Consider the following 25533-nt stretch of genomic DNA (forward strand, 5'->3'; position numbering starts at 1 on the left):
GTTTCTTAGCTGAGGGAGCCAGCACTGTCTGAAGATGCTTCCAGGGTCATGTGGCCAGCATGCATCTTCACCAAGGTACATAGAACACTGTTACCTTCCCACTAAAGTGGTACCTATTTACCTACTTGGATTTCCATGCTTGTGAACTGACAGATGGAAAGGAGCTAACGGGAGCTCACCCCGTCATACTGTGCTCGGGTCTTGAACCCGGGCTGTCAGCTTTCCACCTGACAAGCTCAATTTCTTTAATCTCTGAGCCATCACATTCCCCAAGATGAATGAGATCTTCTCATGAGAATGAGAATCCATTCATGAGAATTCTCTCGTTTTCTTCATTATGAGAATTCTCACTCATTTATCCGTCAAATGACTCACTGAACTACTTCAACAAAAATATAAGTAGGCATTTGTGGTTGAAAATCTCCATGGAAACTCTCTACTTGTTAGGGTAGGAGTCTTTCCTGGAATCTGGGCACCATGGAGTTGGTGTTTCACTTCCTCTTGTCTTCAAAAAGAACTCAAATGCAAGTCAACGTGGAACCAAGAAGAAATGGATTTCTTAAGAATCAGCTTGTAACTAACCTTTGGAAGCAATCAGCAGAAATCTTGGTATATATTAAACAAGGAAGACAGAATTATGACTTGGCAGCAGGAACGGCAATGTGGTTGGTTTGGTTTCAGCTTAACTGAGCATGACTCTAGCCACTGCAGAGCACAAACCACAATTTATGGCCAAGCGTGACATGTAAGCAAAGCCAATTGTAGCTCAGTTAGTCAGCTGTGATTGTACAAGTTATGGCTTGGCACAAAGTATGAATCCAGTCACTGTAAAAACACTGCAAATATTTTTACATGCTTACCTTGTAGGTCTGGGTTGCGAACATGATAGGGCTTATCCTGGATCTCCAGTGTCCATTCTCCAGCTGCCCTTTCACCCCAGCAGTGGACAGTCATGAATTCCCAGTGTTTGAAGCCTTCATTAGACTCATCATGCTGTCTGTTAATGAGATACCAGCATCAAGAGTTCATTCTCAAGGGAAGGGAAGGGAAGGGAAGGAAAGGAAAGGAAAGGAAAGGAAAGAACTGGCAGCTCTTGTGCCTTCCTAAACTAGGAAATAGCTATCATGTCTGCTTTTAACACAATTGTCCTAGTGAAGCTTTATCTAACCAAGCTTATGTGTTGTATATAAGAAGCTTAATCATAGTGGAAGAACTAGTCAACCATATTTCAATGAATCATGTCCTCATATCTTTATTTTCCAACAGTATCTAATTATGCTCCAAACTATATCTGAGGCTTAAGAGCCATTAAACTTATAATGTCAAGCTGGAAGTAAATTTTGGATTTCTATCTCATAAAGATATTCCTTATCCATATGAGTTTCAATGTCTCTCTTGAATCACATTTTAGCAACTAAAGAATTAGTTACCCCCTGTTATGAGAAGTGATATTTATGGGTAAAATACATCCAAATACAACACCAGCTTGCAACCGTCTTTTGCTTTTAAAATCTTCATAGAAGGTAATTCAGAGGAAACCACAAACAAGTCAACAATTTGAGGGATTGGACAGTAAATAAAATTAAATATAAATTCTCTGATAACTGGCTCAAGAAAAATCTGTACCCTTGCCGTAGCAAACCCACCAACTAGCTTTGATATAGGTATTATATTTATCATCTAACCAACTGCAACCGTTCAAAGACCTCTTTTGTATTCTGATTCTGAAACCAAGAAATAGTTTGAAATAATTTTCCATTTTGAGACCTACACTAGAAGTGCATTTGCAAAAGTTACATCTCCACGGTTCAAAATGTTATTAATTTTAACAAAGCACAAAATACAAAAGTATATTAAAAAAAGTCAAAGGTAAAATAAGAAGAGGAAAAAGGGGAAGAGAGAAAGGTGTAGGGGTAGAGGAGGGAAAAGGGGGAAAAAAGCATAGATCTCTGACTTCTTTGGGTGCAGTCAAATAAGACAATAATATAAAACCTCAACTTTTCACTTTTGTATAACAGTGCGACATAGTATCTCCAGAGGAAACCAACACAAAAATCCAAATGACAAAGTTTGGATGTTAAATTTTAAGGCAAGAATTCAAAACCAGAATGTGACTTTTAAAATGACCCATTTGGCAGCCGCCGTCACATCCAACTGAATAACAAGCACGTGTTGTCCCCAAATGGCTGACAAACACCTGTCATCAAAATTTGCAGCTGACAAAGTGAGCTGAAAAAGAGACATACATTTCAATTTTAATGCATGTGTGTGTGCTCCCAGCTTTCCTCCACTAGTTCTTGCCAACACGCTGCCCAAAACAGCTTAACTTCGCTTCGCTTCAACTCCGCTGCTGCCCAATGATTTGTATCAAAAGGGCATTGCTGCTTTGCGGATCAGCCAGCCCTGACTTGGCCAGGGAAACGGTATCCACCTTTTATATATATATATATAAAACCCCTTGTTCATGTTCCTGGCAAATGAAATCACATCTTTCATTTCTCTGATGAAAGAGAAATGAAGGAGGAAGAATCTTATTCCGTACTACCTGCTTTTATTTTTTTTTTCTCTCCACTGGATCTCTGTGTTTCAAATCACCAAGTAGGAACATGAAAATGAAACGGAACAGCGGAAAGGGCAGTTACAAAGATGTAATTATGCAAAAAGCTCATGGGTTGAAGGAGACCAATAATCAGAGGCTCCATAAAATGTGCTGGGGTAACTGGCAAGCTACAATTGAACTTTTCAGCTGGCTGGATCCCTATGCACTGCGAAGCTGTAAAGTGGCTTGCTTCTTTCTCGTTTAGCATAAATGGTGAACAACCCAATCATTACATATCATGTCACCCAAGTCCTCTCACCTCGCTGGGAGTTCAAAGAAGAAAAGGCTGAGATACAACTAGGATCCATCCAGGAAAACTGGATAAGGGTGGAACATTAGAGGGGGGGAAAAAGATGGAAGATAAAGTCACTCCCTTAAAGCCTTTCTCTCCCTATATCTATGCTTGAGTCTTCAATAAAGCCGCTTGTTATATCAGTTGATGGCCAGCCCATGTCAAAAAAACAGATACAGATACAGAGTTGGAAGGGACCTTCAAGGTCTTCTAGACCAGTGGTTCTCAACCTTTCTAATGCCGCGACCCCATAATACAGTTCCCCATGTTGTGGTGACCCCCAACCACTTATACATCACCGGGTGCCAAGGGCGTGGCCAAAGAAAAGGGGAAAAAATGGTGGACCCCCGTGAAATGGTCGTTCGACCCCAAATGGGGTCCCGACCCACAGGTTGAGAACCACTGTTCTAGACCAACCCCCTGCGTTACTTCTGAAAAACCCTCAAAGTTTGACCTAACGGAGGCCTAATCTGGAACGAAGATGCCTGTTACTTAAGGCAGCATTCATAGAACATCTCTCTTCCTTCCAGATTATTTTCAGCAACTCACAAGCTCAGTGCCTTACTGGATCAAAGCCACGTTCTACAATTCTCCATCTTGTTCCCTTGACTGGCTCTTTGGACGACTCCAGTGGTTGCCTTGTGGCGAGAGTGGAAACTTGTCCATCGCACCCCAGGAGTTCCTTGGTGAAACAGCAGAGCTATCCAACAATCCCAATTGTGTCGGGATCCCAACGGCGTTGTGGCTGAAATTCAGCGCCACTCACCTCCTTGCCAGTAACTGGGACTTGGTTCCAGAAGGAGAAGTTAGATATATTTGTAGATCTCCCCGCCGAGGATGTGCGATGGAAATTCGTACAACCACATGCTCCAAGTAGACCACATGATGCTCTGAGTTGTCAGCACAGGCACTGGTTAGAGTCATAGTCCGGATTGTTTTATTGGCTGGGATGAACCTGCGTGATTGGAAATAACCAAAATAACGAAATAAGGAGAAGCTCACTGTCATCTCTCAAAAGCAGCAGAATCCACAAGGGAAAGACTTGCTTCAAAAGGCATGCCAAAAAGCAATTCTCAAGGTTAACTCAAATCCAGCTCCTCTAGATTCAGATAAATATAAGGTGTAAATCATCCCAACCATTTCCAAGTCATCCGAGGGTACCAAGCACCCCAGTCCTGTCTGTGGCTCCCGAGAGTCGCTGTCATTCACCGTGGAACAAATTGCGCCAGATTAAACCAATGGCGTGATTTAGCACAGGGCAGCTTCCAACATCAATCCTACAACTGTTTCTAATTGTTTCTCTTTAGAAGAAAGGGACAATCAACAGCATTCTGGGTTCTCTTTCAAGTGAAGGGTTCTGCGCTTTGCGGGGGGGGGGACATTGATTCTGCTATATTGCCACCAGCAATAAATCAACTCCTCACTTGGAATCCAAAAACATATTGCTAATGTCTAATTTACAGGGAGAGCTCTGCTCATTGTTTCCAGATTTGCTCTATGGATAGGCTTTTGAGCACCTGGTGAAGGATTCTCTCGGGGATTATGTTACTTTGGCTTACTCATAAAGGGAGAGTATATGAAAGCCATAAGCAGTGACGTCATTTCTTGGAGAGAAAAAGGTCTTTGTCAGTGAACTTCACAACATTACTTGCATGCAGCATGATTTCATTTCCTAAAGGCTGTTCTGCTCAGTTGTCCTCAACGTGCAGTTGAAGCAGTCACCGGGGCAAAGAAATCAAGGTTTTCTAGGAAATCCAATCCTATGGCCTGGTGGTATTTGCATTTAGATACCAGGTGACTTTTTGACTTGTTCCTATCAGTTCGTTGAAGAAGACAGAAGGGTTTTTTTTTTCAGACATGACAAACAATAATAGCTTAACTCTGTGATTCGATGTGCTAAGATTAACTATGGTTTATTCATTAATACTGTTGGCATATTAAGCCAGCCTTAACCAAATGCAGCTAGACCAGATATTTCCAGTAATCCCCAGCGACACAGAAATGTTTAAGACTTTTGAAAATACTCACTGAAAAGTGCACAGATTGGAGAAGGCTACCTTAAGTCCAAACCAGCTGCTTAACACCTGTGCATTATATACAGTCCCAGCCACTCTTTTAAATTGAAAGCTGGAGATACAATGCAACCCACCGGATAGCATGCTCTCTGCAATAAAAGCGAGCTCAGCTGTGAATGTAAAAGAACAGATCTACCCTCCTTTGCTCGAAGGAATGGGGAAATTCAAGCAAAATGTTCTGTGTACAGATGGGAACTCTCATATCTAACTCCATAAAGGAACTTTCCTGGCTTCCACTAAGTTGGCAAGCTCAGTTCAAAGTGGTGCCCTTGAAAAACATCATTTTCTTCTACGGCAGACATGTCAAACACAAGGCCCGGGGGCCAGATGCGGCCCGCAAAATGGTTTCATGTGGCCCGTGAAGCCATCCTGGAAACAGTAAGGGAACGGCCCTCACTGCCTTGGCCCTGGCCCAGGCCAGCCAGGAGCCAATGTACAATTTTATGGTGGCCATCTATGCTGAAACGCATTCAGTCTTAGCTCCACAAGGCTGTCTGGAAACAGCGAGGAACCAGCCCCTGCTATGTCAGCCCCACCTCCTAGGTGCATGCTTGGGAGGTGTCACCCTTTGTGAGGAATGAAGAAATGGACCATGCCTTGGCACTTGCCCCGGTCCCACCCCCTTCTGCCAGAGCCCCTAAGATCTGTCCCACTCCTGTCCAGACACCCATGGGCGCCCTTGACGCGAATGATGTAGAGCTGGCCTTGCCCACCCAGTAGGCCACACCCACTCCATTCACGCCCACCCAGTAGGCTGCACCCACCCTGGCCACACCCACCCGGCCCCCTGAGGGCAACCACAATGCTGATGCAGCCCTCAATGAAATTGAATTTGACACCCCTGTTCTAGGGTATTTGAATTCAGCTGCATAGCTCCACTCTGATTTGCAAATGGTGTTGGAGACACTGATTGGAGTACGACAACAAACTACATGGGGTCATTCATATACAGAATATAAGAGGTGGTATCAAAGGCACTTTTGACATATTGATGGTATATTGAAGTCTCCCTTTTCAGATTATTGCAATGGTGCTATTCTTAATGAGGATTTTTTTAATGCTAACTTCATTTTGACTTCATACATCTTAGGACTCCAATCTAGTTGTTTTCTGTTCTTAGTTCAGAAAGAATCTAGAAAGAGTGCAGAGATGAGCAACAAAGATGATTAGGGGACTGGAGGCTAAAACTTATAAAGAACAGTTACTGGAATTGGGTAGGTCAAGTTTAATGAAAAGAAGGACTCGGTTGATATGATAGCAGTGTTCCAATATATAAGGGGCTGTTCACAAAGAAGATGGGGGGGGTCAACCTATTCTCCAAAGCACCTGAAGGCAGGACAAGAAACAATGGATGGAAACTAATCGAGAGAAGCAACCTAGAACTAAGAAGAAATTTCCTGACAGTTAGAGCAATTAATCAGTGGAACGACTTGCCTCCAGATGTTGTGGGTGCTTCAACATTGGAAGTTTTTAAGGGAAGACTGGACAACGATTTATCTGAAATGGTAAAATTTCCTGCCTGAACAGGGGGTTGGACTAGAAGACCTCCAAGATCCCTTCCAACTCTGTTATTCTGTTATGAGTTTTGTAATCATTTCCTCATGTGTGCAACACAGCACTACCTTGATGGATTGAGGGGGAAAAAAAAACAAAATACCTTTTAAAAAACAGCATACGAAAATTAAAAGTATTAGAAGGACAAAAGAAAATTAAGAGCCAAGGCCAAACACAGACATCATGGTTGCCACTGGATGCTAGCAGAAATGGGGAAACCATATCCTTTTATTGAATGCTCCCAATTCTTTGGAAGCCTTGCTTCAGTTCCTTAGATGGAGCTGAGCAACTGCTAGGGGAGAGCAACCAAGCAACAGCTCAGATCGTAAATCACAGGGAACACCATGAAAGCCAGGTGAAGGATGACCTGGACAGACTTCCTTGATCAAAGGAAAGCCAATTCTTTGCTCAGCCTGCAGTCCAAAACTGGTTTCTTCCTGGCTTCCTACCAGATTGTTACATAAGCTGGCAGGAGACATTTCTGTGCTGTTTGGTTCTAGGTGAGCAGCTCCCATGGCCCAAATAAAAGACTGGATCTTATGCCGGTAAAATGAACAGCTGAGCAAAGGATAAGCGTTCAATAAGTTAGAATGAATTTAAGAAGCAGGCTCATATAAGCCATTGGTCCAGTTACCTTCATAGAGGCTAAATTGAACCCTGTGCTCTTTAGAAGGCCAGATACTGAAGTTGAAACTCAAGTACTTTGGCCACTTAATGAGAAGGAAGGACTCACTGGAGAAGAGCCTGATGCTGGGAAAGATCGAGGGCAAGAGAAGAAGGGGATGACAGAGAAGGAGGTGGCTGGATGGAGTCACTGAAGCAGTAGGCGTGAGCTTAAATGGACTCCAGAAGATAGTAGAGGACAGGAAGGCCTGGAGGAACGTTGTCCATGGGGTCACGATGGGTTGGCCATGACTTTGCAACTGACAACAATGTCACCTTATTTTCCCATGCCTCTATAAAAGACTCTACCCATCTGAGTCCAATCATCTAAAGAAGATGGCTAAGTAATCAATGTAGCCAGCACCCCACCCAAATGCCTGAAGGGCATGGATGGACTGAATTGACAACTCTGGCAACTGCACAGCTGCACAAATTGGAAGCATTCAAGGAAGGGAAACAATTGTGGAAGGGAAACTTGATGATGAAGAGAACTAATACTGTCTCCTGATGAACCATGAAACTAGAGGCAGGTCTGGCATGTTACAAATGTCCGGGGGTTGAAATCTGGGACTTGTTTTTTCCAACTTCTCCAAAACATCACATGTCAAATCAGAGGTCAAATGTAAATTGCTGAAGTCATTTACTTAATAATATGTTGCACAGCATGTGTGTGTATGTGCTTGTAGTCCTATAGCTGCTCCGGGAATACAAATCAATATCAAATATTTAGATGGCAAGCATGTATTCATTTTAATTTCTTTCCTGTTTTCTATACCCTGCACCACGCAAAGCAATTCTTGCCTCTTTATAAATAAGGAATTGTTATCAAATGTTTACTATCCGTTTAGTTTTTTCCCCTTTTCCAAGAGGTCATGGTCCTTTCTTACTTGCACATTCACAACACTTCTGTTATGAAGTAGCGTAGGCTTAGTGGGTGAGATTGATCCAAAGTCTCATGGCCACGAAGGCATCCAGTAAGCATGTTCACTGCACTGATTCTAAAACAGGCAGTGGAAGTAATTTATGCAGTTCTGATGCAAAACTGAAGCCCTGTTTAGCTACATCTAATAACTCAATATTTTCCTTCATAATGCATCCTCACTCCAGAACAGGAGGAGAAGAATTGTTTGTACGTGCATGGAATTACGAGCAAGGCTAAAGTGAATTAACTTTTAGCCATCTCTGGGTTCAGAAAAAGTTTTGTACAGCTCGGCAATTAGAACTTCTTGTCATCAGAAAAGCCACACCAAACTAAATCAGAAGAAAAGAAACAATAACAACAGCAGCAGCAGCAGCAGCAACAGAAGAGTTTGGAAGAGTTCTAGAAGGTTTAGGGACATGTCTGTGTATATAGCCTTCCAAGAAACAAGTTAAAGCAGGGGTCTTCAAACTTGGCCCTTTTATGACTTGTGGACTTCAACTCCCAGAATTCCTCAGCCAGGCACGCTGGCTGAGGAATTCTGGGAGCTGAAGTTCACAAGTCATAAAAGGGCCAAGTTTGAAGACCCCTGAGTTAAAGCAACCTCATAAAGCAGTCCCGTGCCCAGGCAATGATGGAGGCGACATTTGAGCTAAAAACAAAAAGGACCTCCTTAAAATCCCAAAGGCGTGGGGTGTTTCATTTCTTGCTAGTATGTTTCCAGCCTGTTTGATCCAGGTGTGCATTTAAAAGAGCCTGCAATTTCCCTAGGTCATGTCAATTTCATTACTGACAGCTGAGACCTGCATGCAGAACACCACAAGGTAAAACGTGCTTAATGCAGGTTTATGTTTATTTCACACCCTGCTTCCTCTCCTCTCTCTCTCTCTCTCTCTTTTGTCTCACCTTTCCATTACTCGGTTTATGCTCTCAATTTACAGCCGGTCACAATGTGATCTACAGTTTGACATGGGACTCCATAGTCACACTGAGGGCAGGATGCTATGCCCCTTGGCACTGACACAGTGGCAAATAATCAAAGAGTCAATCTATCCAGATGTGAGCACTCTCACGACACTCACCAAGGTTTCTTATTTGAGGTTCCCATGCAGATGTGCTGGGCAGGAACGGTCTTCCATCTCTTTGCTTCCACAACCAGAGATTCTGCATCTACCAGGCCAAATCCATACAAATGGCTAACTGGAAAGAGAAAGTGTCTCAGAGATTCACTGGTTTATTGAAAAAAAAAAAACCAATTATTTTTCACAGTTTTGTAAGGAAAGGATTTCATCTGCAAATATGAAAGAGCTTTGCGCAGCTCTTTTAGAGAATCTCTTCCTATAGATGTTCTCTTTGATCCATTCACTTTTGTATCCCGATTTTCCATATCATTCTGGTTTCAAGGTTTTTCTTTCTTCTCCACATGCAATAATCTTTATTTGTACAGTATCTCAGCCCGACAAGTCATGTTGTTAAACAATAAAGAGGGGGGGAAACCCCATCCTGAACATTTAATACGCAGCCCACACCCTGAAGATGTTAATGTATTATAATTCCAGCATCTTTGGTTAGCCTGGCCAATGGAAATATAGTTCAACAATATCTAAACGGCCTCAGATTTGCCACCTCTGTACAAAACAAATTGGATTGATTATATGATCGCAAGAGAAGTTCAAAAACGAACAAAATGAGGAATCCAATAGAAGAGAATATATATGTAACCTTGGGTTTAACTATGCAGTCCTTGGTGTTCTCTCTCTCTCTCTCTCTCTCTCTCTCTCTCTCTCTCTCTCTCTCTCTCTCTCTCTCTCTCTCTCTCTCTCTCCCTCTCCCTCTCCCTCCCTCCCTCCCTCCCTCTCCCTCTCTCTCCTCTCTCATTTGAAGTCACAGGCCAGTTTTAAAATATATAATGTGTATATGATGCCGCGGTGACTCATAATTTGGGATGTTATTATTGTTTTTCTGGACAGCTGTGCTGACTACTATCATTTATTCTGCATGTTCATATACTAAATTAAATGAGTCAGCAATTCCTAAACAGGTCTCATCTAGATATGCAGGAACTCCACCTCCTTAAATTCTCTGCTGAAGCCAAATGCCAGGGGTGAAAGTGTTGAGCTAGAAGCAGCAAAATCCAGGTTTTAAACCACTGTTAACCACAGAAACTCGTTGGATGACTTTGGGCCAATCCCAGCCCATCAACTCAACAGCCAGTTTGGTGTAACGGTGAAGGTGCTAGACTAGGTGTAGTGAAACCAAGTTCTAGTCCACCTTCAGCTACAGAGAGTGGGACACTTTGCTTGTCCTTCTCTCTTAGGTCAACCTACTTCTCAGGATTGTGGTGGTGAGGCAAAATCAGCTCTTACACTGTGCTTAGATACTTACAAATAATTATAAACTTTCCACATTGAAAAGACTATGCTGAGGTAGAAATTCTAGGAATTATCATGAATCTGCTTTGGGCAAAGTTATAATAATAACCTGAACTGGGTCGATTCCAGTGTTGGGATTCAGCCGGTTCTCACCACTTCGGCAGAACTGGTAGCTAATTTTTTGTTGCCTGGGCCCAGAATGGACTTCCGGAAATGGCCTCCACACAGAGAACTGGTTGTTCACATATTTAAATCCCATCACTCCTTCCTTCCTTCCTTCCTTCCTTCCTTCCTTCCTTCCTTCCTTCCTTCCTTCCTTCCTTCCTTCCCTTCCTTCCTTCCTTCCTTCCTGTGGTGGGATTCAGCCACTTTGCACCACTTGGGCAGAACCGGTAGCTAATTTTTTGTTGCCTGGGCCCAGAATGGACTTCTGGAAGTGGCCTCCACACAGAGAACTGGTTGTTCATATGTTTCAATTCCACCACTGGTCGATTCTGTTGTTCAAAGTGAATTCATGTCTTGCTTTGGTCTTGTTTCTTTATGTTAAAGATAAACAAATGTCCCCCCCAAAAAAATCTGGATTGCAAGGATGACTCCAAGGTATAATTTTATCATATTTACCTATATGTTAAATTACTGTACTCTATTTTAATTTCACTTTAGACTGTATTTTACTCCAATTTCATTTTAAGCCGTATTTTACTCTAGTTCCATTTTAAACTGTATTTTATCAAATTTCATTTTAAATTGCTTTTATCAAATTTTAGTAATGATTTGTTGCTGGAACTTTGCACTTTGATATGGCCCAAGGGCTAATCAATAAAGATTTATTATTATTACAGCATACTGTAGCACAATCGTGCCTACTGTATCCGTTAGAAAATATTTGCAAAGTTCTTTCCTGGGCATCCATAACCCAACTCCCTATCTGCACAGGCACATCTGTTTCCATTTGTCGTAGAAAACTCCAGGAGCAACAGGCTATTCGTGTTCAGAAGCCTGCAATAGTTTTACTAAAAGATTACTGTAAAGTCGCTGAAAATAAACACAGAAGGTAATTTTGACAAGGGCTTATTCTGAACCTGGACAATGTCAAGGTTCCAGCAAAAACTATAGCTAAGGAAAACAAAAAGGGATGGGGGGGGGGAAGCAGAGGAATTTCTCAGATCAAGTTAGAGAAATCAATTTGGAGAAAGTTAATCTGTCTCCGAATGCTATTTTTGCCTGAGATTTTTGCCTGCTGAAACAGACGGGTGCTTGTAAATATCCCCCGATTAAAGCTTGGCTCTAAGCGGATTAGCAGTCCTCAGAAGGATGAAGGATCTTGGTAGCAGTCCTCAGAAGGATGAAGAATCTACAACACATCACGGACATGTAAGACCTTTGGCTGCAAAAACCTACAGGGATTCTGATTTGGCCTTCTAATTCCAGAAAATACCAGCAGAGTCAGGAGAGGAGCGGAGTGGTTTTCTAATCAAAAGCCTCCAAGGAATTCAAGAATCTGATCCTGAAATTTAGGGTGAAATACAAATGAGTCAACGCGCTGTAACTGCTGGGGAATAAAAATGGAGTTTGTTCCACCAGCTCAACTCTCTCATCGGAAATGCACTTGACTCCATGATGCTCCTTTTTGCACAGAGCTGCAACAGTAAAAACTTTTGCAATTTCTTCAGCTGTCTTTAAACCACTGAGAGACCCCTCAAAAGCTTTCGTTACAGCCTCCTCACCCCCCCCCCAAAAAGTTCCCACCAAATGGTAATTTCTAAAGTCATGGAGGGAAATCTTATTAAATACCCACAGAGAATAGTCAGACTAATGACATGTTTTACATTGAGTGTAATTGTATTTAAATGTATGTTTACAGTTAATTATCTGTCATTCTGTTTTTGTCCTGACCGCAAAGTTTTTGGAATTGAGCACCCTTACTTTAAAGAGTCACGACAAATAAGAAGCAACATATTCTCTGTTGTGGTGCTTGCCTTCTGGAATAAGGTTCCCCCCACCCCCCACCCAAATCCAGATGACTCCCACCCTGTTGACATTCCAGAAGTCCTAAAAGACTTGGCTGTCCTCCCAGACTTTGGGGCAGGTTGGATGGAACCCCATTGTTAGAAATGTTTCTCATATGTCAAATGTGTTCGGATAGAGTAGTCTGGATTTGCCATGTTGCTTATTCTCATGTGTTTCTATTTTGTGTGTGTTGCATTTGTGTTGTTTTTTATAATGTGAGCCCATCCTGCAGTCAAGGGCACTGAAGATAAAGTAAATTAATATATATATTAATTCAGTAGTTTTTCTACTACCCTTCCTTTTGCCATTCTTCTTGATGATGAGATAGGTACAGCAATGGAGCAGTCTACTTGCAGAAGTTGTGTTTTCTCCATTTTGGAACTTTGTAAGAAGAGATTAGACAGCCAACTCTCATGGATGGTTTAATTTTCCTTCTCCTTGAAGGAGGTTTGACTAAAAGACCTTCAATGTCCCTTCCAGCCTACGAGTCTATGTTTTAAAGCGATGAAGTTGGAAATCCGTATGATTGCTTCCAACTCTACGATTTTTGTAATTCCATGTCTCTAAACCACTGAGGAATGTTTACATTGATTGTAAACATGCGTGTTTTTGAAGAAATGGGGAAAAATCTCCTCAAACTGTTTCACAATAAATTGTGCTTTGGGTTTACTGTTCCTACTTCCAAAGACATTTCAGAAACCAAACAGATTCCTGTTATTAGTAGCCAGGCTTGTTCTTACAAAACCCTGGGAAATTAGAATACCTCTTTCCAGGGCTTTTTTGATCATAGAACAAAAAAGTGCATGGATGCCACTTCCGGAAGTCGGTTCTAGGTCTCGGAGGCCTGGAGAAGGGTTTCCAGGCCTAGAACAGCCCACTGGAAGTGCATGGATGCCACTTCCGGAAATCCGTTCTCGGTCTGGGAGGCCTGGAGGAGGCCTCCCAGGTCTAGAACGGTCTGCCGGAAGTGCATGGATGCCACTTCCAGAGTTCGTTCTAGGCCTCAGAGGCCCAGGCCTGCATCCAATAAGAGAACCGGTTGTTCAGGTATTTGAATCCCACCACTGGCTAGTAGTCCTTGACATATGACCACAACTGAGTCCAACTTTTTTGTTGGTAAGTGAAACACTTGTTAAGCAATCTTTGTCCCATTTTACAACCTTTCTTGCCACTGTTGTTAAGTGAATCACCACAGCTGTTAAGTCAGTAACATGGTTGTTAAGTGAATCCGGCTTCCCCATTGACCTTGCATGTCAGAAGGTCTCAAAAGGGGATCACATGACCCTCGGACACTGCAACCGTCATAAGTATGAGTCAGTTGCCAAGCATCCAAATTTTGTTCATGTGACCACGGGGATGCTGCAACAATCGTAAAGGTGAAAAATGGTCATAAGTTACTTTTTCAGTGCCCTTGTAACTTTGAACAGTCATTAAATGAACTGTTGTAAGTTGGGGACCATCTGTATGTGTGGGTAGTGTCTACGTCCTCAAATATTTATTCTGATTCTCTTTTTTGATTTTGAGGTGGGGAAGGGTCTTGTCCTCTTTCTTTTCTTTCTTCAGTGGAAAAGCAATCCACCCATCCATCAAAGCAAAGCAAATAGAGATCATAGCCACCATTGTGCGCTATGTGGTTAGAATTCCTTTTCTGCAAAAAGAGTAGTTTAATAAGTCCATCATGGGGGGGAAGATCAGGGCAGCTGTGCTGAAATAGCTAGCTGGGAAGTCTTTTCGTCTAAAGAATATATATATATATATATATCCCTGTGTGTTCCTGGCCTCAGGGAAGCCAAAACAGCCCCCCCCACACACACACACTCCAGGAGGACTATTAGGAGTTTTGGGAACAACAGTGGATTCGGTGGTCCTTCAATATTTTCTTTTACGGTATAAGAATACGGTCCTGCGTTGTGCAAATTAATCAAACTGCTTTTCAACTTCATTTCCTTCCCCGTCTCCTGTGATTTCCTTAAGAAACGCACAGCTATGTGCTTTCCGCTCCTACGCCTCCTCCCTTCATATAAATACTGCAATTCATTTATCACTTCTGACAATTTATAGCCCATCTTTCCTTCAGGAGATAAAGGTAGCCCTCCTTGCCTTGGATATTTTTTTTCCCCAGAACAACCCAGTGGTGGGATTCAGCCAGTTCGCACCAGTTCGGCAGAACCGTTAGCTAATTTTTTTGTTGCCCAGGCCCAGAATGGACTTCCGGAAATGGCATCCACACAGAGAACCGGTCGTTCCCGAACAACTTGTCAGATGGGTTGTGTTGAGACAGAGTGAGGATTCAGAATCCGCCGGGGAAATTTCTGGGGTTAGATTGGAAGATGAGTTTCCCTTCATCACTATATAGTCTCAACTTACGACCGGAATCTTTGCTGCTAAGAATGCCTATTTTTACGACCATTTTTTTGTCATGTTGTGGAAGCGAATCACTGGAATTCTTAGGTATATTGTAGGGTGGTTAAGTAAATCTGGCTCCCCCCCCCCATTGGCTTTGCTTGTTAGAAGACAGTTGGTAAGTTCGTAAATGGTGATCATGTGACCCTGGGATGCTGAACTGGTTGCCAAGCGCTATCCCGTGACTGTGAGGATGCTGTGACAAGAATCGGTTGTACCTCATTTTTTTTCAGTGCCACCGAAAGGTAGTCCAATCCCTGGATCAAAGCAGGATACCCTACCTGGGGTGGGGAACCTTGGCTCTTTTATGACTTGTGGACTTCAGCTCCCAGAATTGAAGTCCACAAGTCATAAAAGAGCCAAGGTTCCTCACTCCCAGAATTCCTGAGCCAGTCATGTTGGCTCAGGAATTTTGGGAGTTGAAGTCCACAAGTCATAAAAGAGCCAAGGTTCCCTACCCCTGCCCTATACCATTCCAGATAATGGTTGTCCAGTCTCTTCTTGAAAACTTCCAGTGATGGAGCATCCACATCTTTGGGAGACAAGTTATTCCGCTGATTAATTGTTCTCCCTCTCAGGAAATTCCTCCTTAGTTCCAGCTTGGTCTTCCTCTGAGGAGCTTCCTCATTGCTTCTTGTCCTGCCCTCAGGTGTTGTGGGGAATAAATCTACTCCCTTTTCCCTGTGGCAACCCTTCAAAGACTGGACGATGTTATCTTGGCTGCCCTAGGCCTTCTCCTTGTAGGCTAAGCACACCTAATTCCTACAGATTTCCTTTCAAGAGCAGAATGAACATTGCCTTCCCTTTTTGCTAAAGGAAACCAAACTCCATCCAACCCACAATCTATCCAAAATCTCACCTCGCCATCCAGCTCCATTTGTTTTCCAGTCAGGAGCCAAGAGGTGGACCGGCCGCGATGTTTTCACGAGCAGGTGCTGCACATCTCGCCATGTCAGCAACGGGCTAAAAAAGCACACCAAAAAAGACAGAGAAATATACAGGTAGAATTCAGGTCATGTCTTGCAGATTCTAGAGGTAGACTTCTAAAAGGATTGAGCCAAAGAGAAGCAACGGAGCAGAAATATTATTCAATTTCAGCCAATAGCTATCTAAAAGCATCTGGTCAATGAGCTGAAAAAAAAAAAAAAAAAAAACTTCCCTGCAGTTACTAGGATGCTGTAGGCTGGAGTCCTGATTACCGAGGAATAAAAACAGTCCTGAGATAACAGAAGGAAATGCATCACAGGTAGAGCGCATTCCCTCATCCTAAATCTTCCTCTATATAAAAACGTCCTAGTTGTGTGTGTGTGTGTGTACGTGTGTGTGTGTGTGTGTGTTTTAAGGAAAAGAAACCTGACAAAAGTACAACCCGACAGACTACTTTTCTATTTGTAGGAAAGCGGGTAGAAACAGAGGCACTTAAAAGCTTTGGCTGCAGATGAACCACGTACAAAATGCTGCATTGTTTCTTTGAGCAGGAATGCTGATTTGTGGCAAATTAACATCATGCACCTTGTCACTGAAGAGCATTACACTGCAGCCACGTTCGCAATAGGCTCAGGGGGTAACTCTGAAAGGACTTCAAGAAACTGTTCATTCATCACTTCTGGAAGGTAGTTGCAAACTCATAATTTCAAAAGGTTGGTTCAAAACATCTAAAAAGGTCTCTCTCTGTGTGTCTCTGTTTCTGTCTCTGCCCCTGTCTCTGCCTCTCTCTCTCTTTTAATAATCAGAGCATTAAGAACAAAATGCCCGCTGATTGTCACTGAACATGCAACATTGCTATAACGTATTTGTTATTGAGTATTTAATGGAATGTTTTACATCAAAGGTCTAAATCATTTCAACATTTACAGACCTAGATTCCCCCCCATCTTATTTGCAAGCAATCTGGGGGTCCCCGCATGTCCTAGACACACATCAAGTTTTGAAAATTCCAATCTTAAAACCCAAGGTACCAGTGCTTGTGCTTATACTTGTGAGACAATTCCATTTCTTTCATCATAATAATGAAAAAAAAAATTCCCATCTTCGATATTATAACGCGACATAAACAAACCAATGTACCCATCTCTGCCAATGTGAGTCACAGCAATTAACAATGCATTAGCACTGAAAGCCAAAGTCACAGCATGGAAGTATTAAAAAACAGTCAGCAGAGATAGCTTGGAGATCATTCTCTTCCCCTTCCTCTTTCAAATAAAACAAGGTGAAAAAGTTTGAGCCTAAAACAAAAGTGACCAAGTTTTAATATAATCATAGAAACTCATTTCCATGGAAAGTGAGGGACAAGGCAGTCTCACCCAGGTTTTTAGGGGCTCCTCACAAGCTTAGCTATGCAAGATCATGAGTTTCTCAGTCAAGAAAATAAGCAGCAGTAGACAATTATCTCGAGGTAGTGTTCCAGTATGTTCCATTATGGCTGGTTAATGCCCCACAGCAGGAAAGGCGTGGACCAAAACATCAAGAAACATTTAAAATTACCCCCAAATCTCTATGGGTGTCATCAGTCTCATCCAAAAGCTCATGCAAAGATTCAAGATTCCAGAAACTCATGAGATTTTGCCCGTTTTTATTTTAAGAAAAGGCTTATGTTTAATTTAGATATCTAAGGTAATGTCTACACAAGAGGGTGAATTGAATCCTTACTTGGCTTCCAGGGCTAGAGCAATGATCCCAGCTACCATGGGGGCAGAAACGGAAGTCCCTGTGTGGCCATCTGTGCAATGTTTCTTCAGATCTGTGGTCACCTAAGAAGAAAGCTAATGTAACTATCAGTTGAACTGAAAAGGGAGAAACAACATTCAAATTGCATTGCGTGGCCCAGATTTTGTGCAACCATAAATGGCCAGGCTCAAGAAGATAGCAATGACTCTTTGGCTTCCTTAGTAGGTCTTTTCATTCTTTCTTTTTTTTAAAAAAAAAGAAAAAGAGGGAGGCAAATGAGATAATCTGAACTGAGGTTTAGTAAGACTGGGTGTCCACAGAGCAAAAATGTTGAAAAAAAATCAGAACTAGTCTTTTCCTCTATGATCTAGCTGTCAACAAGGAGAACTAACATGGACCTGAGTAATCCCAAAAAATAAATTCTCTTTAAGCAGTTATGGTGACTCCGTATTCTTGTGTAAAATATTTTTACTGAATTTTGGCTTCCCACAGCAAAGGCAATGCTAGTAATATTGTTCACATATGTGGCACATATGCAATTTAACTCATCAATGTGCTCTGTATTGCTTCTATAGTCATTCACTGGCTGGACGACCTCCCCAACATGCATGCAGAAGCTTTTTCTGTTACTGGACAGTCCACGTAATGTCACACAAACAATGCAAAATTTCATTTTTTACAACTAGGAGATTGCAAAACAGAAGCCAAGCAAAGTCCTGCTTCAAAGTTCTATCCTGTTTACTTACAATCTGCCGTTCATAGAAGGCCCCACTGCTATAAGTTGTAGCAAGGGTAGAGGCGCACTCCTCCAAATACCATGGCTTGTTCCCATTCTCGGTGGTACTGCTAACAGAGACAGTGTAGATGCTGTTGGTGTATCCATCACAAGAGCAATGGTCCCCTTCTCGGCCACCGTTTCCAGAAGCCCAGACAAAAATAGAACCCCGTCCTCTACGACCCTAGGCATTGGGGGAAGAAAAAGGGTTGGAAAGGGAACAGACAGCTTCACCTAGATTACTAAACCTCTATCAAGTATGAACAATGTCCATTGAACTGAACTTCTGGAAAGAAGCATTTGCCAAGTTTTATGCTCAGTTGTATAACTTGTATAAATGATCACGTTCCCACTATCACCATGGTGGAACAAATACATGCATCTGAACATAGGGAATTTTTTATTGTGTGCAGTGGGACTTCTACCATCTCAAGCCTTTATCCCACAAGAAAACTGAGTGGAAAGGCCACAAAAGGAGCAACAGCTTTGGATTCCACATCTACTTTCAAAATTGCAGAAGAGAAATGAAGGAGGTTGTGGGATGTCTAGCTCGGGTTTTAAGAAGGTTGATATCTATAATTGGATCGTACATTGATGCGAAATGGAGAATAGAATCTGAAGAAGAGCAATAAACCCCCCGCTCATAAGAAGAGAAAAAAAGGTAGGCTACACCACATCACATTTTCCCCACACCTTTTTAATGCCATGTTCAAATGCTTGCTTGGCCAAAGGACCAGGTCCATCCACCGTGCGGCCATCATCATCTGGACCCCAACTAGCACTATAGACATGGATATATTCTGGCTTGGCACCGATCGCTTTGGCTTCCACCACATCCGTCACGTCACCATCCAGCATACGGATGCCTGAAAGGGAATCCACCGGGAGGTTTAAAAACGAAGAACAAAAGCAATGGGTTGGGGACAGCTCTTTGTACAGGTGCAAAGGACAGCAATCAAAGGCTTTAGTTCAAAGTGATGCCTGGAGCGTGAATGGCTGTTTGTGGAGGGATTGGTCACTGAGATAACCTAGATAACTATCTAGGACAAAATCAATCCACATAGGAATGAATCCTGAACCAGCTGGTGCTTCTGCTTTACCTTCAGGGTTGGCCTCAAGATACAAAACATTACGATAGTGCAACTGGAAAGTTACCAAGCCATGGATACTGGTATCTGGCCAAATCCACAGCTGGACTGTAATGAGATGGAGGAGAGGATTGTTTTGTGTGTAATTCTGGCACACCGCAGGCAACACCTTGCAAAATAAACAAAGATGGGGGGAGGGGAGGGAATACATTACAAGCCCAAAGGCAGATGGAACCTTTTCACTGTGAGGCATAAGTTGGTTATGGAAATATATGGGGTGAATTACTCTCCTCTGATGAGTCTGGACATCGGTCCAGCAGCTAGCTAACAGGGCTCTCCTGGAAAGGAATAAGCAGGGGCAGGGCCCACCAAAAAGCTGGCCTGGTCTTTTCCAAATGAAATGGGAACCAGGCAACAGCTGAGCCTGCTGGATCCGGGCCAAAATCCTCCTTGAATTTATGATTTTTTTTATGGAGAAAAATGCAGCCAAACTGACAGATACTATAATATTAAAAAGAAAGTGCTTAGCCTTGAATGTAGGAAGAAATAAATAAATATACATGAACCGGTCTCGGAAAATTCTAGCAGCTTGATTCATTTTTTTTTTCTATAAAGAGGAACAACTGATTATTTATCACAGTTTAGAGAGGCTTGCCATGGGTGGCAGCACTTTTAGGAGAAAGAACAGCCAAGGGTAATCTTAGTCATAATGTTGCTAAGTACAAAGGCCACTGCTTAGTTTTAAAAGATTTCGTTTTTCTTTCTACACATAGTTTTTCCTTCAGAAAAAAATAATCCAAAGAAAAAGTTAATTACAGCCATAGCTTTACTACATTATCCCCTGATAGTACAGAATGAATATAGGTAGTTTAGCAAAAAAAAAAAAAAAAAAACAGCCCCAAAAAACTAAAACCTTCCTCTGAGCTGAATTCAAACCAACATTGTGCAGAAGCCTTATTTCTATAATTGTTACTAGAGGTTCAAGGCCAGAGTCTGTGTTCCGCTGAAGATAATTGGTTGGGTAAAAAGAAACATACCAGACAGTTTCAACTCAGTAAACACAAATGTGTCTACATTCACCCATTAGGAAATAAAAGTATGAAAAAATAAATAAAGCAACTGGTTGCAAAAGTTACAGTCTGCGGTTGGGAGATGTGATTTTTGTCTCATTTAATGAAGGGCTCTAGACTCACAGTAATGGGAAAACTGGGAAAGCTTGCAGCAAACCAAGTAATAAGCTAAACGGAGACGGGATTTTGATCTTAGAAAATTTAGATCTTCCACTTGCATTAAGGCAGAACTACTTGGTCTGCTAATAGCACACAGGTTTGTAAGGACTGGTTACACAAGAAGATCTCTGGTTACAAAGCACCCCAATGCCAAGATTCTACAATGTTAGGATCCACAAAACAAAATTTGTCTCAAACTTTAGCATATCGTCTCTCCCAGAAACCACACGCCAAACCCATTTTAGCTAATTCTCTTTCCAGTTGAGCTCACCTCTCATTGATTTCAAGGACAGGTCTCTGCAGTTTTCTCAGCAACAAGGAGGAACTGGTTGGCAAATGTTTTCCTCCAGGATATTTAGGTCTATCTATAGCCCTGGTATTTCTTGATAATCTCTCATCAAAGTGCTATCCAGGTCTGATTCCTTAGTTTTTGGAGATCAGCCAAAAAACTCAAACTGTCCAAAACTCATTCAGCGAGAATTGTAGCAGTCTTCACTGCCATCGCTGACCAGAATTCAACAATCAGTGAACTTGATTCAGATCAAGTTAACCAACCATGTAAAAGGATTAAAGAATTTGTATTTTAAAGGCAATTAAAAAAACAAATAATATTATGACATTAAGCAGAGACAAAAATGCAATACTGTAACCTTCCACCAAAAGAAACAAATATGGATTGAGCGAAAGTTACGGTTAAGAATCACTGCCTTTATCAATTAAAAAAAAAAGGCAGGGATTCGTAGCTGTTATTTTCTCTCAATTCATAACAATACAAAAAGTTGTGGATCTGGAAGCATCCTTGATTGATAAATTGCCAACAGAAATTTTAAATTTTAAATTAAGCTTAATTCCTCATTTGAAAATAGAGTACTTACTGTTAATTCTTGTGCTGTAAGCATAACTTTCCTTCGGATAAATACTGTTAATTAGAACTCTTAGATTCTTATTATTTGAATTAACTTTTTTTTTTCTGACTAGATGGTAAAGAGGAGAATCTGACAAGGAGAAGAATTAGCTTCTTTCTCCTTTCTCTTCCACAGGGTGGATTAAATTCAGAACACCCCCATCTTTATTTCACTTTCTCTAAAACGTCTAAAGGTCATGGTTACATTCCACACTAAATCTAGGATTATTGAACCACTGTTGACATCCTAATTGGGTTGGGTTTAAAAGCACAGTAACAAGGCAGTGTAGTTATCTCATGCAATTGATTGATTGATTGATTAGGTGCTATGAAGTCATTGTTAACTCTCAGATGAATTTTCCCCTGACTGCTTTCAAAACAATCTGCTTTTTCAGGTCTTCCCACTTCCCGCTCACCACCACCGCAATATATTATATTAAGTAAATACATTCGTAGGATTATTTCCAGTGCATTCCTATTTTTCCTTTCCTGGGCCTCAAGTTGTAGACCTGTACCCTAAACCACAAATCACAGTTTACAAATCACACCAGTTGTGATCCATAAGCAAGAACCTCTGTTTGGAGTTAAGGCACTGTGAGCCAACTTTTTTGAACAGGGGACATATAGGAGAGAAGCGTGTTTTTTGGGGGGAAGGGGACCCCCAATTAGAGGTAGTATTTGACTTACAACAATTGTTCAAAGTTACAACAGCCATAAAAAAGTGACTTAACGACTGGTCCTCAAACATACAACTGTTGCAACATCCACAGGGTCATATGATTAAAATTCGTTTGCTTGGCAACCTGTGTGTATTTATGATGGTTGCAGAATCCCGGAGTCACGTGGTCGCCATTTCAACTTTCCAGCAAAATCAAGGTGGGGGGGAATTGTAATAATTCACTTAACAACCACGGTTAAAAAAAAAAAAGGCCACAAAATTGGATGCCCCTCACTGAACTGCCTTACTAAATTCCGGTCCTAGTTGTAGCTGAAAAGTCAAGGGACTCCCTGTCTGTGACTCTTATCCTGACTTTTGTTTTTAAATCCCTCCTTTGCAGACATTCCTGCAACCCCCCCCCCCCCAGCAGCTCAAAGCAGACCTTACAATTCCCATAAGGCTTGAGAAACCTTCAGCCAAACTAAAAAGGGAATCGATAGATTATCAGGGAGAAGTTGAGATTTTTTAAAAAAAAGAAAGAAAGAAAAAGGAAAAGAGAAGGAATAAATCAGCCACTTCCCACAGTGTAAGCCATAAAAACGTCTGATGGCTCACAGCTTTCAAGAGATGGGGAAAAACAGGAACGATGGAGTAGCATCCTCTCTGTGTTTATTGAACGGTAAATGTACTCGGCTCTCAGCAAAACAGAAGAACAGAAGACAATGGAAATAGGAAGGCAATGAAAGGGCAGAACATTAAAAAAAAAAAAGAGAGAGAGAGATTGGCGTTTAGGAGTGTGATAGACATGGCTTTCCACCAAGCAGAGCCCAGTCCTTAACAACTGGATTTCCAGCGAGTCTCTTTTGGCACAAGTGCCTGGGGGTGACTCTCCGCTGGGGAGGGCTGCGGGTGTGGAGGGGACTGTGAGGGGAGGCGGGGCTGGGACGACAGCACGTGTGCCCACAGAGAGGGCTCCGAGTGCCGCCTCTGGCGCACGTGTCATAGGTTCGCCACCACTGGTATAAGGAGTCTTGCCTTGAGCAGGGATTGGACTAGACCAGTGGTTCTCAACCTTTTTAATGCCGCGACCCCCAACCGGTTGTAAGTCGAGGACTACTCAACTGGTCATAAATCAAGGACTACTCAACCGGTCATAAGTCGAGGACTATTCAACTGGTCATAAGTCAAGGACTACTCAACCGGTCGTAAGTCAAGGACTACTCAACTGGTGCAGCACCGTTTGCAGAATGGGACTTTTGGCGGGCTCAGCAGGGCAGAGACAGCCTGGACAATTCCTATTGGCTTTTAAAAGCCAATAGAATTAGACTCTATTCAAGAGAGTCTATTCTATTGGCTTTCAAAAGCCAATAGAATAAAAGGGAGGAGCACAGCTAAGGAAAAGGGGGAAAAATGATGGACTGCGTTGTTTGGCGACCCCCGTGAAATGGTCGTTTGACCCCAAATGGGGCCCCGACCCACAGGTTGAGAACCACTGGACTAGAAGATTTCCAACCCTATGATTCTATGATTGTATGACTCTGCCCACCATCTTGCAGCCACTTGTTCAACAGCGGGCTCTAAAACAAAAGGATTAGATAGGCCAAAATTATCCATCTGCAACAGCTTTAAACAATGACTGGAAGACACTTTCCCTGCTAGCACATCCCCAAGCTTCACCTTCTGAGTTTCAATTTGAGTAAAAGAGGGGGAAACCAAAGGTCAGTCTGAAATTTGACAGAGCTGAAATAAAATAACTTTCAGTTGCTGTAAAACCGCCTAAACAGCAAGCCGGTTCTGAATGGCAGTAGACAAATATTTTCTATTCGACAGGGCAAAGGAGCCTCGGCTATCACCAGGCACAGTGTAAAGCCTATTAATCTGTCCCACCGAGAACAAGAACAAGAACACAGGGTCAATTCATGTGTGACTTGCTCCAAGCATCAGGGGTTTCTTTGACAGGAGGAAAATCCCAGATTAACTTGTGGAATTATCTAGACTAGAGAAAAAGAATGCAGAGAATGTAAACATGCTACTGTACCAATAAAGGAGACTATTTGTAGGTCAGGATTGGAATGAGGGGTCCTTGGTGCTCTTTGAGCTTGGCTGTTTTCTTGCTACTAAAGCTGATGTTACTTGGTTTGGGTAATGAAACATCTGCAAGAAAACCACCAAGCTCGGAGAGCACCAAGGACCCCATAGTTGTCGTCGTCGTCCTCCTCCTCCTCCTCCTCCGCCTCCTCCTCCTCCTCCTCTCTGCACGCTCTGTTTCCTTCTAGCACTCATGATGTTACCTAGTTGAGTAATGGAACATCTGCACAAAAACCACCAAGCTCAGAGACACCAAGGACTCCATAGACCTCCTCCTCTTCTTCCTCCTCTCTGCACACTCTGTTCCCTTCTAGCACTCATGATGTTACCTAGTTGAGTAATGAAACATCGGCAAGAAAACCACCAAGCTCAGAGACACCAAGGACCCCATAGTCCTCCTCCTCTTCCTCCTCCTCTCTGCACACTCTGTTCCCTTCTAGCACTCATGATGTTACCTAGTTGAGTAATGAAACATCGGCAAGAAAAACAGCAAGCTCAGAGAGCACCAAGGATCCCACCCTGCTACAATCTCCACAGACAGGATGAGGACAAGTGAGAAAGGGCAGCAGAAGACCTCTCTTCATAGGGCCCACGCAGAAAAAGGAGGTGAAGCCTTTGAAGTGTGATTGGATATAATTCCTTAGCATTTCTTCCACCCATTCAGAATCCATCAGCTGACCAATGTAGCCTATGTACAATAAAGAAATACTTCCTAAGCAGTTGTCCTATTCTCTGGAGGGAATCCGACATCCAACTGTGTTTTCTAAGATTTTGTGAATGACACCCAAGCTAAATATTTGATATTTGACCTGTATGTTTAAGCAGAGAATTGACTCACTATATAAAACAGCAATAACAGTGTTCCTTTCTGAGGACTAAAAAGACATGTATATTGAAACAAAGAGACATGTTCTTTCTCTCTAAACTGGCAACTCACCACTTGAAGGCTACCTCACCAGTACATATCACTGGAGTTGCTTCCCCTTAAATAAAATAGGAGGAAGCGGAAGGAATTGCCTAGTGGGTTATAAAATTGGGGAAGAGACAGGAGGCATAGAGAAATAAAACCCTCTATTTATATATCTAAGCTGGTTTAGCAAAAACTGTAAAACATAAATAGCAGAAGTTAGCAAAAATGGCAACAACCGAACCAGATTTCGTTTCCGGAACCCCCAAATGACAAGGCTAAGAGTCAAAGAGGTAGAAGGTGAGACAAATATATAGTAAAGTAATATAT

General features: G+C 42.2%; 1 protein-coding gene across 2 annotated transcripts in view; it reads right to left on the reverse strand.

Moving 5' to 3' along the window:
* The window catches only part of PCSK6 (proprotein convertase subtilisin/kexin type 6), a 77990-nt gene that overhangs the window by 21031 nt on the left and 31426 nt on the right, over window positions 1-25533 (reverse strand). For both annotated transcript variants that reach the window (XR_005558623.1, XM_039359178.1), the window contains exons 7-13: window positions 19023-19195; window positions 18301-18513; window positions 17537-17637; window positions 15747-15850; window positions 9185-9302; window positions 3658-3846; window positions 861-997 (exon numbers count right to left, since the gene is read on the reverse strand). Coding sequence is in view for 1 of the 2 variants with exons in the window: in XM_039359178.1 (XP_039215112.1) it covers window positions 861-997; window positions 3658-3846; window positions 9185-9302; window positions 15747-15850; window positions 17537-17637; window positions 18301-18513; window positions 19023-19195 (1035 nt within the window). In the remaining variant the exon portion in view is untranslated. The remainder of the gene's footprint in view (window positions 1-860; window positions 998-3657; window positions 3847-9184; window positions 9303-15746; window positions 15851-17536; window positions 17638-18300; window positions 18514-19022; window positions 19196-25533) is intronic.

Source organism: Crotalus tigris, unplaced genomic scaffold, assembly GCF_016545835.1.
Source record: "Crotalus tigris isolate CLP2741 ecotype Arizona unplaced genomic scaffold, ASM1654583v1 scf7180000019068.10715455, whole genome shotgun sequence".
Lineage (NCBI taxonomy): Eukaryota > Metazoa > Chordata > Lepidosauria > Squamata > Viperidae > Crotalus > Crotalus tigris.